The sequence below is a fragment of the Echiichthys vipera genome (assembly GCF_963691815.1).
Source record: "Echiichthys vipera genome assembly, chromosome: 8".
Classification (NCBI taxonomy): Eukaryota; Metazoa; Chordata; class Actinopteri; order Perciformes; family Trachinidae; genus Echiichthys; species Echiichthys vipera.
This window is the reverse complement of record NC_139833.1, coordinates 8,662,496-8,676,859: the sequence shown is the minus strand read 5'-3', so window position 1 is coordinate 8,676,859 and position 14,364 is coordinate 8,662,496. Positions and strand designations below refer to the sequence as shown.

The 14,364-nt window shown below is 40.2% G+C and overlaps 2 protein-coding genes across 5 annotated transcripts; one reads left to right on the top strand and one right to left on the bottom strand.

The window, feature by feature from the left end:
- Positions 1-2,621: 2,621 nt before the first annotated feature.
- On the top strand, positions 2,622-6,738 carry pnrc2 (proline-rich nuclear receptor coactivator 2). Its single transcript, XM_083918775.1, has 3 exons — positions 2,622-2,820; positions 3,320-3,541; positions 3,938-6,738. Exon 3 carries the CDS (start codon positions 3,961-3,963, stop codon positions 4,426-4,428), a length of 468 nt encoding a protein of 155 aa, XP_083774901.1. The 5' UTR covers positions 2,622-2,820; positions 3,320-3,541; positions 3,938-3,960; the 3' UTR covers positions 4,429-6,738.
- A 1,135-nt stretch (positions 6,739-7,873) lies between these two features.
- srsf10a (serine and arginine rich splicing factor 10a) lies at positions 7,874-14,126 on the bottom strand. 4 transcript variants are annotated; one of them, XM_083918295.1, is made up of 6 exons: positions 13,974-14,126; positions 12,154-12,258; positions 9,938-10,041; positions 9,660-9,828; positions 8,944-8,994; positions 7,874-8,847 (listed from the first exon to the last, which is right to left on the bottom strand). In XM_083918295.1, exons 1-6 carry the CDS (start codon positions 14,036-14,038, stop codon positions 8,577-8,579), a joined length of 765 nt encoding a protein of 254 aa, XP_083774421.1. In that variant the 5' UTR covers positions 14,039-14,126; the 3' UTR covers positions 7,874-8,576. The 4 variants fall into 4 exon arrangements, with proteins under 4 accessions (XP_083774421.1, XP_083774420.1, XP_083774422.1 ...); XM_083918294.1 differs by lacking the exon at positions 12,154-12,258 and adding an exon at positions 10,865-10,969; XM_083918296.1 differs by lacking the exon at positions 12,154-12,258 and adding an exon at positions 10,346-10,658 and having other exon boundaries at positions 9,938-10,033; positions 13,974-14,112.
- Positions 14,127-14,364: the final 238 nt, after the last annotated feature.

Here is a 14,364-nt window from a genome sequence, read left to right as displayed (position 1 = left end):
CGATTCTCCATAGCTGGGGTGGCCTTCTTGAACTGAAATATAGTGAAACAGAGATTATATTAACTACTTTACAATACTCTCAATTTTATTGTTTATATTTATATGTATATTTGTTAATTTTCAGCAACTACGGGGTAATAATATACTGTAGGGAATAAAGAGACTTTGGGGCAGTATTTGTGTATATGTTAAAAACATGTGACTTTGCTGTTTTTGTATATGTATAAAGTCATGGGACTGACAGCTATTCACTATGTACCTAAATAACATCCTATATGCCATTTTACTTTTTGAGATAGTTTTTTTTGTCAGGGGACTTCAGATGTGTTGCTGGCACTTTAAGTGTTTTTTTTCTTTGTGGTATTATGGACACACCTCCAACAAAGCTTTAGAAAGTTATGCAATCATGACCTAATATCACTTTATTACTATTTATATCTTGGGAAAGTTCCTTGTGACCGAAATGCCCACAGTTAATAAATCAATGTGTGATAATCTGCCACAATTAAAGTTGTCTATTTTTCTATGGATTGTATACAAAGAAAAGTGTGTCTTTGACTAGACTGTGTGCAGGTTTCCAGTAATGGGAGTGTACGGCCCTTGTTTGAGAGCTTTCCCACTCCTTTGTGTTAAGTCACTGCGCCCTCGCCAAACTAGAAAAAACATGGCAACAAACAGAAGATACTTCGACTGAATGTGTTTGCTTGTATTCAAAAGATCTTTGATACCTGTTGCTGATTGGTGGGAAACTCTTTCTCCTTCTGTTCTTTCCCACTTCACTTTGCATGGGTGTGTTACGCAATACATTTCAGAGGCTATTCAAATTCACGGGAAACTGTTTACACCAAATAACTACTGTAAATGGGCTTTAAGACAGAGATAGAGATCGGGAGAGTCTGTATGCAGCAGGTCTATGCTGTGTGAAAAACAAAACAGCGGCCCTGGTACATCACTGTTTATTTTAGATATATTTTCCATTCCCTGTTCCAGGATCACTTACTTTACTTTTACTTTGTCTATAACATGTTTATACTGCAACCCTTTCCCCACCAGTGATTTTTTTGTAATAAGCCTTTACAACCAGTCAAACTTGAAGATCTGTCTACCTCATATGTTCTGTACGACCTAGAAGCCTCTCTGTGACCTACTTTCCATACATAGTTGACTCTTGATGGGACCAGCCCCCTTTCAATGGTTGGTTTGCTTTGGGGAGTGTCCTTCCATGGCCTGCAGCTGTGAGTAGCTTACTGGCAGACACAGAATATGTTGTGTAACTCTTTTGGCGCTTTAAACAACGTAGAAGGGAAAATAACTTTGACCGTGGGCGTACAAGTTAATCAGTCACACTAGTTTTATATTCTTTCAACTTGTAAACCCGCTGTAAGAGCATGTCATCCGTGGCTAAAACCCTAATATAAAGACTAGGAGAAATGTAAGAACAGCATTTCTCAATAGCAAACTTTAAGTACGTGCTGTAAAGAAGTATAAAACACTGAAAATTTAAAAAAAGAAAAGAAAAAAACAGGTCATGAAGGCTAATAACTGAAGAGAAAAGTATTCAGTATTGTGGGGTAAATCAGTCTAGCCTTGTTTGCCCAACTATTTCCTTACCTACAAGTTTTTAGCAACCCCCAACACACATCTGCTCTCTATTGTAAACCATTTGAGGTGCCATGGCTCTGGGTTAATTTTACAAAACATCAAGGAGGGAATGACCCCGCTTAACACTCCACCCCCACACCCCAGTGACAGATGTATGACTGTCTGGTGTTTATGATACTAGCCTATTAGTTGACATATATGGTAGTATTTTAACTTTGCACTGGGCCTTCGTATCACAACTCACACTAGATAAGATTATGGCACAAACAAACAGAAACATCACACTGTAGCCTACTTTGTAGCCTATAGTCAATAAAAAAACAACAACATTTAAACATGAATCAAATGACAAGAACAATCCCACTTCTCCTTTCCTGGTTTCATTTCACTTCTCTTGCATCAGTTAGGTAGAGACAAGATAACACAAATGGCCAAGGTCTTGTTTTCAAGCGAAGGGGGCAGATGATATGGGGGATGGGCAGCTCCTAGACGAGCTGTTGTGTATCATTACAGCCTGTTGCAGCTGTTTTTTTAAAGGAGGCACAACAGGTTTAACCTAAGCAAACAGGAAGTGTGGAACAACAAATCCGTTTCATGTAGCCCAGATAGAAGTAGGCTATAATCATAAATCTAAACTCTGGACGTGTTTATCTTGTTTTTTGAACGAGGGGTTAACATTACATAATACTAAAACATATAAATCGTTACCCCAAACCTTCGTATGATGTTGTACGCGCATACACATACATCTTTCATGTAAGAGGAACTGTTTTGGTGGTTGTTTTTCGCTGTTATTTTCACACTTCTCTCTCAGGAAGCGACCGAGCTCCAACAAAGGGAAAGGAGAGGACGGCTTCGGCGGTTGACGTCATCGGTCTGGCAACAGGCGTGAATGCGTCTGGCTGTCTCCTCTGTGATTGGTCGCGCTGTTGGAACTCGGTGCGTGATTGGTCAGACGCGGGGTTAGAACGTACTACATAGTTCTGCTGTAGATTCCATTTTGTTGCAATTCAGACGGAGTCGGGAGAGGGAGAAGTAGTGGGAGTAGCGTCCTGCGGCTACTTTGTAACAACACATACTGTTCGATAGTGACGGATTTGTTGGAAATACAGCTCGCTGTGCTTCCAAAAACACAGTCCAACGAGGGACCCCAAAGGCTAAGCGCGTATTTTCTCGGACGAAGGGCTTTTTCAATAACAACAGAGCCTGAGGAAGTCGGTAAGAGAAGCGATTTTTGTTGTCGCCATATTGAGCTCGCTGGTCCTTTTGTTTTTGTTTGGTGCCAAAGCAGTGTGGCCGAGACCATAAAGGCGATGTTTTTATAACATACAGTTGAGGTTATTTATCAGATATCATTACCAAGTGTTTTTTAAACCCTGCAAAGGTCGCATACAAAGCCACTTGGCAGGACAAAGCGACTGCATTAAGCCAAGCTAGAGGCTCACAAACAAAAAAAAGTGGGCTAGCATGTCGCAGTTTTCTTATGTAACGTTTTTGTTGTTACAACCAGGTTGTATTTCTGTATACGACAACAGTGTTATGCAAAACACGGTGGGTGGCTGTTTTGTCGTATATTGATTTTTATTTTTTTGCATTACACGGTGCAATGACGCACTCTGAAATACATCACTCTCCTGGTAGAAAACAACAAGCGTTTATGTTGTGCTGAACGACGAAAGCACACCAATTTAACATCTCTTAACTGACATTTTTCCAGGTTTTTGCCTTCTTGGAGCATCGTGCGCCGAGGGGAGTTGATGTTCAGCTGGGCTCCACGGGAAAACAACGCACATCGGCATCACATGAAAACTTTAGACCTCGCTGGACACAGAAGTACAGCGAGAAGTAGACAGAGAGCTACTTCGAGGACCTGGGGCCCGATCGGAGGTGAAAGATTGAAGCGAGAGTCCTGCTACATCAAATTTCTGACAACAAAGAGGTGAGCTGGGGCTGTTTTGCTCTCGGGTGTGGGGGAGGGGCGGCTGTCTGGTGTAACTGCACGTAGCCCTCAGTGCTTGTGTTTATTGAGACGTGGTGCAACCGTGTACGTGCTGTGTGGACGGATTAAGCATTATCGAGTTTTACCCAGTCAATAAATAGAATATTTAGCAAATCACTATACATACATGTAATATATTTTAGGTTTAAAACCACCTTATGTTTTTTTAATCTTTTATATGTAATATGCGTTTTCCCCAAATGCTTTTAATGTTTTATGTAAAGCACTTTTAAATACCTTGCTGCTGAATTGTGCTATACAAATAAACTAGCCGTGCCCACATTGCCATGATTTCAATGAATTTTCTAAAAGTAATCATATATTCTCATCACATAGGTGACACGCATTACAGACGCAGTATGGGAGGTGGAGAGAGGTACAACATTCCAGTTTCCCACCATGAGCGCCCGTTGCCCAAGAAGAACCATCAGCTGGGCCGGGCTAAGCAGAGAAGCCGTGACCAGAATGGAGCAGCAGCATCTGCGGGAGGAGCAGGTGGCCTTCATCATCATGGCCACCGCAGGAGTGACAAAGGCGCAGCCTACCACAGGTCTCCAGAGGCGCGGCAGGCCGCGTCTGCAGAGAAGAATGCTTCTGTCCGCTTTGCCACCAACTATGATCAGAACTGGGAGGGTGCAGTGTCTCACCTCAACACACTCCTGGCCACACAGGGAAGTCCGAGCTACGCAGGGCCTAAGTTCAGCGAGCCACCCTCACCTAGCGTGTTGCCCAAACCCCCAAGCCACTGGGTGTCCTTCCCAATGGTCTCCTGTGACAACAGGGAGATGATGACCTTCCAGCTCAAGAGCCTCCTCAAAGTGGCCTGAGAGGGACGCCCACACTTGATTGAAAACCAATGTATGAACTGGGACTCCTTTGAGGGCACCCACCCATCAGGAACACCTCAGTGCTGTAATACTTTTAGCTGTTTTTAGATTGACCTCTGTCTTAGGATGCATTTACAGTAATATTTGCTGTGATTGTTTATTCAAGACTAAATTTTAAACCAACATTTCAAGATATTACAGCTTTGGAGCCTTGCTGGTCGGTAATGCCTTTAATGGAGTCAGTTTCTGTGACTAATGACGAACTGGATATCCTCTCTATTTCTGTTTTTGTTTTGTTCTTTTTAATGTTGGCTGTAAAAGCAGATTGAGTTTGTTTCCCCCTCCAAACAAGAGTTGCAGTACAGGTCAGGTAAATCCCCATCACCTTTACGGTCCATTTCTTTGGACAGACATGCTTTTTCATTTACATAAGTTTTATGATGAACCTTTAGGGTCACTTCTAAAGCTTCAGGTGCTAAAGCAGTCTAACATTTGTAGCATTTTTTGACTAGGGCCCAACTTATTTTCTCTTAAGTATCGCAATCCTTGTTTGGTATGGAAAAGACACTCAACTGCAATTCTGCAGGGAAAAAAAGCTATCTTACTGGAGGTGATATGCTGTACAGTACAGGTCTAACCTCAAACTGAAGGGTAAAAAGAGACCATGGCACACAGGCCTTAGACTGTCAACTCCTGTACCTTTTTTTTATTGCGCTGTGCGCACATGCACTATAGGAGTTAAACTTGTCTGAGGCCCATAACACTCTATCATAGCATTATTTTGTACAAGTCCTTTATTGTTGTGGTTGAACGATGTATGGAGTGCTGTGAGTAACCAAAGCAATGTTTTTGCTAATTTTTTTCCTCTTCTTTTTTGGAAACCGCGATGTGTGGTCGGCATTCGTTGCCGTTGCCACTTTAAACTTGCCAGCCCGAGTGGTGAATAGGCCAGAGTCCCCAGGGTCACTTCTAACTGTTCATCAGCACTGTTATTGCTCCTCAGTCTCCGCCTTTTCCGGACAATGCTGTAGCTTTAACACGTGGAAGAGGGCCAGGCCTATGACATGGTCCTGTTGTTGGCTACATGCATTTGAAGCAAGGTAAGGCAGAGCTGAGGAAGGTTTCTGAAGTGAAGTGGCCCCAGGGACCAAACATGAGGCAGGAGGCTGTGTTTATGTTTACAAAATAGGTCTCAGTGGTTGACCATCCCATGATCAACAGACACTCTGCCTCTTGCCTCTGCCCCGTTTACCCTCTTGCACTGCAATCAGACTAGTTTTAATAAGTTACAGGCCAGGATGTTATTGAAATGATGGAGGCGTAATTGACTATCTACCTATGGATTCTCTATTTTTGTGACTCAGTCTTCTATTGAGGCTCTTTTTGCTTTCCCCTTGCAGAATTGGAGCTGTTTATGGCCAGCCTAAAGATGACAAAACAAAATGAGAGCTTGTTAATGTGTTCAAGAGCCATGTAAATAATGAAATGTATAAAGTACTTGTAGCATATGTACATTTGCAGGCTGAGTTTAAGGGCCTGTCTGACAAAAGTATTTTTAGTAATAACACTGAATGTATAAGACATGCTAAGGACGTGTCTTGACTTCAATGTCTTGACTTCAATACTGAAGAATATTTTTGTTAAAAAAACAATGCCTATAGCATTTCTAAGTACCCCTGCACTGTAATCTTTCCAGAGAACTTGCACATGTTTTTTATTGTTTTGTATTACGCAGTGTAGGGTGAAATATGCTAAGTGCAAACGAAAAATATCAAATTCAAACTATCAATTGGGTCCTAGAGGAGACTTGCCTGTGAACGAATTAGAGTTCTGAATGTGCTTACAATACGTGAGCGTGATGCTTTTAATATTGAGTTAACCTGTTTGTGCCTAAGTTGAAATCCATGCTGAAACTGTTCATTAGGTGGCAATGCCACAGATTGACCAAATTTTTTTCATCAGAACCATTTTCAATTCTCAGCTGTTCTTCCACCAGCTGACAAATGAACTTGGCCCCATGCTGTTTAAGTTCTGCTTACTATTGGTTGTTCATGTAAACTTTTTTTTTTTTCCTTGCGCTGGTTGAGTTGTTCATGGCAGTCTCCTTTATTCTAAATTTGAAACTTGTATTGAATTGGCTAATAATTTTGTCCCCCCTGAAGAACGTCACTGAAGAAGAAAAGAAAATGCTCCATTTAAGATTCGTATAAATTGGTGTTAAAAATGCAATTGTAAAAGAATGCACTCTGTGAATTGATGACAAAATTTTACACAAAAAAAAAGAAATAAATCCCTTTCCCTTCCCCCCTATCTTTGTCTGTGCTTGAATATCTTATAACTGGTGCTAACACGTGTGTTTATAGACATTATGTTCATTGAAGAAGAAGAATTACTTTATTTATCCCGCAACGGGGAAATTTAATTTTTTCACTCTTATTATTAATCATGTTACACACACGCCTGAAATACACACACATATACATGCAATTAAGGAGGGTTGTTAGAGCGAGGGGGCTGCCAGTGGCCAGCGCCCCTAGCAGTTGGGGGTTCGGTGCCTTGCTCAACAGCACCTCGGCAGTGCCCCGGAGATGAACTGGCACCTCTCCAGCCACCAGTCCACGCTCCATACATAGTCCACACAGGGACTTGAACCAGCGACCCAACAGTTCCCAGCCAAGTCACCTATGGACTGAGCTACTGCCACCCCAATTTTTAATTTTTTTTTTAGAATTGATATCATATCCAATTCTCATTGAGGCCTGCAGCTAATGATTAGTTTAACCTGTTAATTAGTTGTTTGGTCTATGAAATGTCAGAGAAGGGTGAACATTTTATTCCGTGTTTTCCAACGCTCAGGACAAAGGTTTAAAATGTCTAAAGGGCACACTCAGACTGTCCATCCGTACCGTGCCGAAGCACGTGTCACGACTAAAGTCTAATTCGTTTGACCAGATGTCGACGCAGATATTCTGTTTACTGTTGTAAAGAAACCCGAAAATATTCACATTTAGAATTTGGGTTGTCATAATTTTAGTTAAACCAATTGAAAACATACGCCGGATAATATAACTAACAATTCTATTAATCTTTGCAGCTGTTCACACGTGTTTCTTAAGATAATTTTCAGTGATGTGAAGACCTGCCTTGTTAAAGAGAGAAAAAAACTTTTGGCAGCGAGTTGTCGCCTGAAATGCTAAATCCCTAATCTGTCCCACGCACGTGAAAGCAAGTCTGATCTCGCACAACTTTGCCAGGAAAAACAAACTACTAAAGTATTAACTCTGGTTAAATTAGTTCTGTTCCCACATGACAGACTATTCAAAAATGTTAACATGACCCTGAACAGAACTTTCTCTGATAAATAGTTCCTTCTCAGTTAAAAGAAAATCAGATAATGTTGAAAGACCATGTCTCTCCTTGCAGCATTTATCACAGTATAGTACAGTAGTGTTCAAAAAACTGAAACTTTATTTCTTTGACAAAGCATAACAAGTAAAACTAGGATAACGGTGCTAAAGAACACTTGAAATAGTCAGCTGACTTTGTTTCACTCACTGAACAAAGTACACGAGAAACTAATGCAGTTCATCTTAAACATATTGTCACAAAAAATACTGGACAAAGTATCAGATCGCAACTAACTGCATTCATCATCCATTGCGGTAAGAATTGCAGCTTCTACAGAATACAGTCTGCCTGCTGTATAATAGCAGGGATAGCGTAGTTAGTAAATACTGGTAAGCCTGAAGTTAAAATGTAACTTTTATTCATGTTTACATAATACACAAGCAACAGAGCCAAATTGGAACAGGCATCATATTCAATTTCTGAATGTAAAAATTGATAACTCAAAGTACAAAATATTATTGGCAATTTCAAACTAACATTTTTACCACCTTTTAACAACCTACATTACAGAAGTCCAAAAAAACTGCCCAGGGATTAACTGTGCTTTCATGAATGACTTTAGAACAAAAACCTTTCACGTAAATCAGTATCTCAGCTCCTGTTGCTCTCTTTTCTCCATTCCCTTTGGCAACAGACTCCATAACGTGATGATAAACAAAATGCAAACACAGAGCAGGAGACTCTAGCTATCATAATTGAACAGAAACACCCTCGGAGACTGATTAACAGGGAACAATCAGTCAGTGGCCTCCAGACTTGCGGCCAGCCCAGGACCTGGAGCGAGAGCGGGACCGGGACATGGATCTAGAGACGGAGCGTGATGGAGATCGTCCCATCGGCTGTTTCTGGGAGCTCGAGTTCGGGTGGAAGTCTTCGTCCGGGCTGTGGGACCTGGTCTGGCTCTTTTTACCTTTGGGTCTGGAGGTTGAAGGGGAGCGGGACGCCGAGTGGCTACGTGCGCCTGTTTCATGGTGGGCCCTGTGGTGGTCACGAGGAGGACCTCTGTACCTGCTGGGATGAACATTACTTTTTAATTGTAACTAATGTAAAGTGTAGAATAGTAATATAGCCCTTATTTAAATACTACAAGATGACAAATTAGCCTACTTTTCATTTTCATGGCTTCTGCTCCGTCTGTGTCGACTGTAGGACTGAGATCTGTTGAGAGAACAAAAACAAACCAGTTTTTCAGGGTGTAACGTAGGTACTATAAAAGACTAGGTGCATCACCTGATATTTAGGATAAGAGAACAATAGGCGCTTGTAATTGGGCAGTGTATGGCTTCCTGCTTCGTACAGACCCAACAGGTTCAGAGAGGCTATAATAGGAACAATAACTCTTAACTTACAGTCTACTTTGAGACACTCCTTTTCTGAGTGAGTTGCGAAAACTTACACTTGAATCGAAACGTTCACGATCTTTCAAAATGACACTACGGTACATCATATAATGTTTTGTAACCTGGGTGTGCTTTAAAACACTACTATAGTTGGATATTGAAAATATTTGATACTGGAGCCAAAACGAAAAAGCGGCGAGACAGAAACAATACTTTTCCTGCTACCTTAGTTTGCAGATCAGTGTTTTTCAAAATTAAATATAGAAAAGTTTCCTGATTTTTTCTTGTTGTTCTTTTGATACTACAGACACATTTTGACCTGTATTTCAAGTATTGAGGTTTGATATCCGGTCCTAATTGCTACTTATTTAAACAGAAAGCACGTGCTCTATAACAAAGTGAATAACAATTGAAGTTTTGAGTTTTTATTACAGTGATTTAAGTTATTATAAGTACAACGAAACAAAACTGCCAATAACTCACTCTCTAGGGCTCTCAGACCTCCGAGGACGGCGCTCATAGGAGGGGCTCCGGGACCTGCGTCGATCATAGCTGCGGCTCCGGGACCGCCTTCGGCGGCTATCCCGGTCATCGTCATAGCGGGAAGAGCTGCGAGGGGAGTGGCGCTCCTTGGACTTCATCTGGTTTGGGGCTTGATGGAAACATTTACAACAGAACATTAGATGAATATAAACTCAGTGTTTTTGGCATTACAGAAGTTAAATGACTGCTGCTTAGATAGGAATGCAAATTGTTCATACTCTTTCTGTCCCCCTGGGCGAACTGGATCTCAATCTGACGCCCACAAACCCATTTATGGTCCAGGTTGTGAAGAGCGTCCTCTGCATCTCGGACATCTTCAAACGTGCTGTATTGTTAAGGCTTTTCATTTTGAAATTTGGGACAGAGAAGGCTGCACACATGCACAACAATTACAAATAAAAAAAGCTGCAACACAGGTTGACAGCTGCAGTCTATGAAAGCACAGCTACCAGACTGAGATCAGTGCGGCACAAATTCAACGGTTTCAGAAAAATAAATGACAAAATTAAATTGTATTGTCTTCATTCTGCAATTAAACAACATAAAACTAAATCAGTGGGCCCATTCGTGATCTCAAATTGTGAAGACAAAACAAATATTGATGGTGATCAGATTCAGTAGGATACAAACAGTTTGGCTTGTTACCTTTAACATGCTTGACCTTTGACCTTCAGCTTGATCTTTATTGTCTTGGCAGAAGAACTTGAGGTTTCCTGCTTGTCTTTGCCCAATAAACACTTTGCTTTTCCTCCCTTTGGTAGACAAATGGAAGCCTGGGTGCTCTCTTTTCTCCTCTTTGTATCTTCATGCTTTTGCTCTCTCTTTATTTCCCCAATTCCACTATCGCTTGTCGCCTGGGTGTCTTTGGCTTGAATCTACTCTACAACCGCCTTTCAACTTTCTTTGGTGTGGGATCTCCAGAACTGTATCTTTATCATTCTAAGGCAACAACAGAAGAAATATTGGTTAGGAATAAGATTAAATCTGAACACAGTAGTTATAAGAAAATAAAATTACATAAAAAAACAACAACACATTGTCAGGTGTCACTGAATCGACTGCAACCAAAAGGTCAGATTGAATGCGTCACCACCCCCCTGTGAAAACACCAGTTCCAAATAAAAAATTAAAAGAATAAAGGATATTGAATGTATGCAAATCCTCTTCCCCGCCGTGTATAGAAGTCAAGTGGAATGTAGACATCTACAATAGGCCCATAACGACCAAACTCACGCCGTAAATCCTCTGGCCTAAAGTGTCATGAAATAATCACATTTATTCGGCAGGCTGTCATAGGAGTTTAGCTGGAGCCCAGTGTGCAATGTATACACAAGAGCTGGTGCCAGCACAGCACATGACAGTACTTATTTGCAAACAAATCAAATTACTCTCCCACTTCAAAAGGAAGTTTCCTTATTTAAAAGGGTGTAGGCCTAATGATACAAATAAAAACCAACCAACGACACACATACATAGCAGCCTTAGAAGCTTGAAATGGCACAAAATAACCATACAAAAGTAAAGTCACAGGGGTTAGAAAATGACCACGGCATGGCAGAATGTATTACAGTAACATTTCAAAGGAACTGAGATAAGATAATCATTTATGAGTCCCACAGAGGGGAAATTTGCACTTATTAAAATACTTGCAACAGTGTTCAATGGGCTCTGCCTTAAAGGCGATATTTAATCATGAGCAATTGAAGTATTTTGGATATGGATATGCTGCCTTTTTGGGATCAGCATCAAATAACAGTAGCATAAATTGTTTGGAACAGTTTCTTGTGTAGAAAACTGACCAAAACTGGGTCAGTGTAATATTACTTTTGCATTTTTCACATGATTTTTATTCTCTTGAGCATAAAATTCCATTCACATTCATTGTTTGCTGTTGGTAGTGTGAGTTTCAGAGACATGTCTCAAAACATATTGGAACAAAAATAATGCTTTACTAATGTGGTATCATTTCTGTTTCATCAATAACAACAAACAGAGCATGTTCTTTTCAATAAATATCTGCAATTCAGAATAAATATATATATGTGTATATGTATATAATGTTTTAATTGTGATATCACAAATTGCAGGTTACCGCCAGGACAATGGAACATTGCCGATACGGTTACTAGGCAACAGCCGTGTTACAATTCCACACAACGTTCTAAATCCAATGTTTTTGAGTTAACGTTTTGTGTTGCAATAACTGTAAAGTGAGAAGATTAAGGTAGTATATAAATATACCATACCGCTTATTGGTTAGGAATAAGATTAAATCTGAACACAGTAATTATAAGAAAATAAAATTACATAAAAAAACAACAACACATTGTCAGGTGTCACTGAATCAACTGCAACCAAAAGGTCAGATTGAATGCGTCACCACCCCCCTGTGAAAACACCAGTTCCAAATGAAAATTAAAAGAATAAAGGATATTGAATGTATGCAAATCCTCTTCCTCGCCGTGTAAAGAAGTCAAGTGGAATGTAGACATCTACAATAGGCCCGTAACGACCAAACTCACGTCGTAAATCCTCTGGCCTAAAGTGTCATGAAATAATCACATTTATTCGGCAGGCTGTCATAGGAGTTTAGCTGGAGCCCAGTGTGCAATGTATACACAAGAGCTGGTGCCAGCACAGCACATGACAGTACTTATTTGCACACAGATCAAATTACTCTCCCACTTCAAAAGGAAGTTTCCTTATTTAAAATGGTGTAGGCCTAATAATACAAATAAAAACCAACCAACGACACACATACATAGCAGCCTTAGAAGCTTGAAATGGCACAAAATAACCATACAAAAGTAACAAAGTCACAGGGGTTAGAAAATGACCACGGCATGGCAGAATGTATTACAGTAACATTTCAAAGGAACTGACATAAATAAGAGAGATAAGATAATCATTTATTAGTCCCACAGAGGGGAAATTATTAAAATACTTGCAACAGTGTTCAATGGGCTCTGCCTTAAAGGCTATATTTAATCATGAGCAATTCAAGTATTTTGGATATGGATAAGCTGCCTTCATGGGATCAGCATCAAATAACAGTAGCATAAATTGTTTGGAACAGTTTCTTGTGTAGAAAACTGACCAAACTGGGTCTGTGTAACTTTACTTTTTACATTTTTCACACGATTTTTATTCTCTTGAGCATAAAATTCCATTCACATCCATTGTTTGCTGTTGGTAGTGTGAGTTTCAGAGACATGTCTCAAAACATATTGGAACAAAAATAATGCTTTACTAATGTGGTATCATTTCTGTTTCATTAATAAACAGAACGTGTTCTTTTTAATAAATATCTGCAATTCAGAATAAATATAAGAGTCATTATCGGTAAAATGTAAAAATGTTTTAACTGTGATATCACAAATTGCAGGTTACCGCCGAGACAATGGAACGTTTTCGACACGGTTACCAAGCAACAGCCATGTTACGATTCCAAACAACGTTCTAAATCCAGTGTTTTTGAGTTAACGTTTTGTGGCGCGATAACTGTAAAGTGAGAAGATTAAGTTAATATTCAAATATACCATACACACTTATTGTGCTTGATTTGTCATTATTGTGTCAATCGAGGACAATATTTTTATATTTTTTTCCCAGCTCCGGTAAAAACGAGGATTACAAACATATATTACCTCCACTTGTAAATGGACAGTGACCATATACTGTATAAAAAAGACCTTTGCGTGACATTTATTGGCGTGTGTGTGTGCGTATGTCTATTTTCTGCTACTGTTACGTCACAATAATGTCGTTTCCCGCTACAGACTACACTGGGGGCGTCAGTTTGAAGAGCTGGTGGTTAAAAATAAAAATAGATCGGTGAAAAATAGACTGGCTGTTTCAACATGCACGTAGCGTACTCCATACAAGACACTTCAGACTACTAGTGTAGTCACGCTAGATCATTTATTTATACCTACAACATAAAAACAAATTGCTTTTTTGGGGGGGCTTGTGTTAACGGCGACAACACGTCTCTCAGCTTCTTGTTTGCTAACGTTAAATGTTAGCAAATATATAACGTTACGCGGGAAAATGTGTTATATGATGTAAGTAGCTACGTTTAGTAGCTTCAGTTGAAAACACAATACACCTTAAACACTTTATTTGTCCACCCCCGACTGGGATTACTCGCGTTGACGTCATTTAGCCATTTTGATTATGTTTGCTAACTAACTAGCATTGTTAGCTTTGCCAAGCGTGGTGCATTCACGCCAGGAGGCTTAAAAAATGACATACCTGGAGTCGTCGGCGATGTTTCGGACGAATAGAGATGAATTAGGCGGCCTCATGTACCTCGCCATTGTTTTAACTGCCCGTTGCTACAAGTTGGTGGTCGTGTATACGTTTATCACGGCAGTTTTCGCACAAACCCTGATGCTTCACTGCAGCCGACACTACGGGGTCTGAGGTCCGTCGCACTGCGCATGCGCAAAGTTGTAGTTCCGCCACGAATGCACATGCGCGCGCACACAAAAACAGATCCTATTTTTATTATTTCATTTTTAAATCAATCCATTGTTTTCTTGAATCGTATGTGTTCATAGTTTCCTTTTTTGCTTTAATTGAGACTTTGTAACTTTCAAAAGAAGAAATTGCATCAAAGATATGAAAAGCTAAATTCATAAAA

Coding starts and splice junctions, on each gene's coding strand:
- pnrc2 (XM_083918775.1), top strand. CDS start 3,961: ATGGGAGGTGGAGAGAGGTACAACATTCCAGTTTCCCACCATGAGCGC.
- srsf10a (XM_083918295.1), bottom strand. CDS start 14,038: ATGGCGAGGTACATGAGGCCGCCTAATTCATCTCTATTCGTCCGAAAC. Junction 10,042..12,153: donor AGAGGATTTGCATACATTCA/ATATCCTTTATT, acceptor ACAATACAGCAC/GTTTGAAGATGTCCGAGATG. Junction 8,995..9,659: donor AGGTCTGAGAGCCCTAGAGA/GTGAGTTATTGG, acceptor TTCTCTCAACAG/ATCTCAGTCCTACAGTCGAC.